The sequence below is a fragment of the Papaver somniferum genome, chromosome 4 (assembly GCF_003573695.1).
Source record: "Papaver somniferum cultivar HN1 chromosome 4, ASM357369v1, whole genome shotgun sequence".
Taxonomy (NCBI): domain Eukaryota; kingdom Viridiplantae; phylum Streptophyta; class Magnoliopsida; order Ranunculales; family Papaveraceae; genus Papaver; species Papaver somniferum.
In genome coordinates this window covers 155,957,704-155,961,381 of record NC_039361.1, presented here as the reverse complement: position 1 = coordinate 155,961,381, position 3,678 = coordinate 155,957,704, and the positions used below count along the sequence as shown (strand labels likewise).

The 3,678-nt window shown below is 40.9% G+C and overlaps 1 protein-coding gene across 1 annotated transcript; it reads left to right on the top strand.

Moving 5' to 3' along the window:
* Positions 1–535: 535 nt before the first annotated feature.
* LOC113271672 lies at positions 536–945 on the top strand. Its single transcript, XM_026521571.1, has one exon. It carries the CDS (start codon positions 656–658, stop codon positions 866–868), a length of 213 nt encoding a protein of 70 aa, XP_026377356.1. The 5' UTR covers positions 536–655; the 3' UTR covers positions 869–945.
* Positions 946–3,678: the final 2,733 nt, after the last annotated feature.

Here is a 3,678-nt window from a genome sequence, read left to right as displayed (position 1 = left end):
TCTCTCCTTCTCTTCCTGATTTTTCCGATCCCCTTTCCTCTTGGTGGAGATGGGGTATTTATAAGGTTAGAATGCGGGACCCATTTCTGAAGACCGTTGGAACCTTATCTTCTTGTGTCCTTGCGTCCATCACGCGGAAGTCTGCGTTTTCCCCTTGATCCCGCAGAGGCATCCTCGCTCGTTCCTCAGGTTGGTCGACACGTACACTGCTCAGAGTGTTTAATGCGGGTAGTTGAGGGGTCTGCTCGTGTCAGACAAGTGTCTTCTGCCCCTGTCAGTTCGTGTCAGCTAACTTTCTCCCCACCGTTGATCTAGCTTCTCTTTTGGGGATGAGATAAAGTAACTCCTCGGGGTTTATTTGGTGTTTCGTGACGCATCATGTTTTGATGTTTTGGCCTGCATGCTTTCCACGTATCTTTTTATATACACGTGTCTGACAGTGAGATATATGTGTACACAACCTTTGTGACGGGTAAAGTATCATATCCCCCACACTTGACAGCTTCTAGCTGAGTCACTTCAATTTGTCTTTGCTTCTTCTTCTTCACCTTTTTCTTTTCTCTGAAGCTCAGCTCAGTTCAGTTTCTTTCTGGTTTGTTCTAAATCTCTCCACCATTACTATCTCCAAAGCTTTTGAATCTTTGTAAGCGAGAGGATGACAGACTGGGGTCCGGTGTTTGTATCAGTAGTATTATTCATACTATTAACACCAGGATTATTGGTTCAAATTCCTGGTCGGAACAAAGCTGTTGAATTTGGGAATTTTCAGACGAGTGGTGTTTCGATTTGTGTTCATTCTGTTATTTATTTTTTTCTCATTTGTATCTTCTTATTAGCTCTTCAGATCCATATGTATATTGGTTCTTAACATTAAATTTTACTCTTAATTTTGTACACTTATGTTTTGAATTTAATAAAAGTGCAAAAAATTTCAACTTCTTCTCATAGATTGAGTTCTGAATTTCTGAGCACATTATTACTCTGTTTTCGTTACTATTTGCTTGAGATTTGTTGATTTGAGTACAGAATTTGATTCTTCTGGTAAGAACCCAGAATCAAGTAAGGGATTTGGAAGGATGATAATTTGAAGGTTTGGGATTTGATTTAGATCCAGTGTCCAGCAATGAGGTGAAGAAACTTGGGATTCTGTTTTGATGGTTCAGTTGAAAACAATTTTAACTTCTTGGTAGTTTGAGTTCTCTATTTTATGTGTTTCAATGTGGGTAAATTTGTGGGCACATTACGCTGGTGAACTAAGGTTCAGTGAGTTCAGTTTCATCCAATTTGTTTGTATTTTACCAAGAACTGTACTGGTATTACTGTGTTGGCCATTTCTTTGAATTTTTATGAAGAATTGATTTACAATTTTTACTTAGGGAAACAATGGTGCAAGTTGGATAACCTTTTGATTATCCCCTTCAGATTTGAACTACAGGTTATTAACTTTTTTTTGACTGAACAGATTTGCAGTGACTATCCTGAAGGTTCATGTACCAGGCAGGGGTTCTGAATTCCCATTGCTGCATGAAATTGATTACCAAAAGACTAGGGAGACAACTCAGCAAGATATAAAAAGATCGTTACCATTGGTAAGTATACAAAATCTCTGCTGTTTATATATCTTTGTAGACTTGTAGTTTGAATTGTCCACATCTGCAAGATCTGTGCTCAAGAGATTTTGGTTGAGGAAAGTAGGAGGGGAGATGTCTTTAATAGAGACCCCATATAACGAAACCAGTAAAACCCTCTACATTGGTTGTCTCGACGCCTGCTTAACTGAGCAAGACCTGAGAGACAACTTTCATTTGTGTGGAGAGGTTCGGTCAAGGATGGTGCTGCAGGGATCATTTGCTGTTGTATATAGAACCACAGAAGGTGCAGAGAAGGCTGTAAAGGAGCTCGTGAATAAGCTGGTTGTCCTAAAGGTTCTATGCTGAGGCTTTTGTGGTGGAAATCTCAGGCCGCAGAGTTAGAGAACCAGGATGACAAAGCATAATCATGCACCACCAGGGACTCAAGACCAACCACCGCAACAAAGACCTATTAGATTAGTAAAATACTTTGAATTTGGTTTCTCAAATTTGACATAAAAGTTAGTAGGATCAAGCAAAATACTATGATAAAAGCCTAACTAGCATGTAGTCAACTGACACAGTCAAACAATGCCTACATAAAAGTACCAAGTTGCAAAGGAAGAAAAAGCTAGCTCGCAAGAAAGCATCAGGATGGCCAGATTTTGGAATTTTAATGTCATGCTTTTCTAGAGATTTTGGAATCTGAATGTCCTGCTTCCGGGATCTCACGACTTGGAAGTCAGTTCGCTTTCAAGAGACTCGGCCCTCTCTGGAGCAGATTCCACCATATTTTGGTTTCGCCCTTCCTCTCTTGTTCTCCTTCTATGAATGGCACATTTAGGATTTCATCCTCCGGGATCCCGCAACTCGGAGGTCCGTTCAGTTTCCAGGGACTTCGCTCTCTCTGAAGCACATACCAACATTGGCATCCAAGCGATATCCTCTCACTCTTTAGAACAGGTGTCAGATTTTCAGGATGCTGCATCTTCATCTCAATTTTTTGCTCCTCACCTGGAAATTCAGCCTCCTGTCTCAAAAGTGCTTGTTCTCCGCATTGTGCCGCATAATATGCGGCAACATTTGAGGATACGTGACAGTATATTTGAACTTGGTATTGTATTGCAGCTTTACGATACCCTTGACAACTGGAACCAGCTCCTTGAATCTTGCACCAGTCAAAAACATAAATCTGCTCATACATTTCCAGCAGATAATAGCATAGCAGCATCATATTGGGAATGAAAGACATAACGCAGCATATGGTAATCTCCGAAAACGTGGTTAAAGTAGAGCGCAGCTCTATCTGAATTGATTGCCCAAATAAGCCCAGAAAGTCCCCATTTAGAAGCAATTTGTAAGCCTCTCTTAATTCCCACCATAAGGTGATAAAGGAACGACCCTCCTTTGGAAGCCCCACAATAAGCAGCTATTGGTTCTCTGAAACTGTTCAGTATAATAATTCCATATCCCCCGTATGCTTTTCTATCATAACAATAAGCATGTACGTAAATATAATGCCTCTCATGAAATTTTCCACTTTCAGGCACAAAAGCCCGGATCTCCTCCAGCTTATCTAGTGCCTCCTGAGATGGCTTTTCCTGCTTTGACAGTCTGCAAGAATCAAACTCAGGATCAGTTCCCTCATCTACTTTCCCCTGAGACTCCCCCACTTCATCCTTGACATCGTTGCTGTTTTCTTCATCCTCATCGTCGTCTGCATCCTTGGATTTTTCATCCTCAGGTGCTGGATCCGTTAATATTACATCGTCGTCATCCTGATATGGCTTTTCCTGCTTTGACAGTCTGCAAGAATCAAACTCAGGATCAGTTCCCTCATCTACTTTCCCCTGAGACTCCCCCACTTCATCGTTGCCGTTTTCTTTCATCCTCATCGTCGTCTGCATCTTCATCTTCATCCTCGGATTCGTCTGAATTCGTTAATATTATATCGTCTAGATGAATTTCACCGAGTATGCCCTCTGGCATATCATCTTCGTTAATCTCAAGGGTGCATGAGCTTGAGAAATAGACAATGTCATCATCAGATTCATATTCTTCTGGACAGGAATCACTCACATCATCTTTTTTCTGAAACAAGTGTTTG

Excerpts from the sequence above, each read along its gene's own strand:
- LOC113271672 (XM_026521571.1), top strand. The coding sequence starts at position 656 with ATGACAGACTGGGGTCCGGTGTTTGTATCAGTAGTATTATTCATACTA.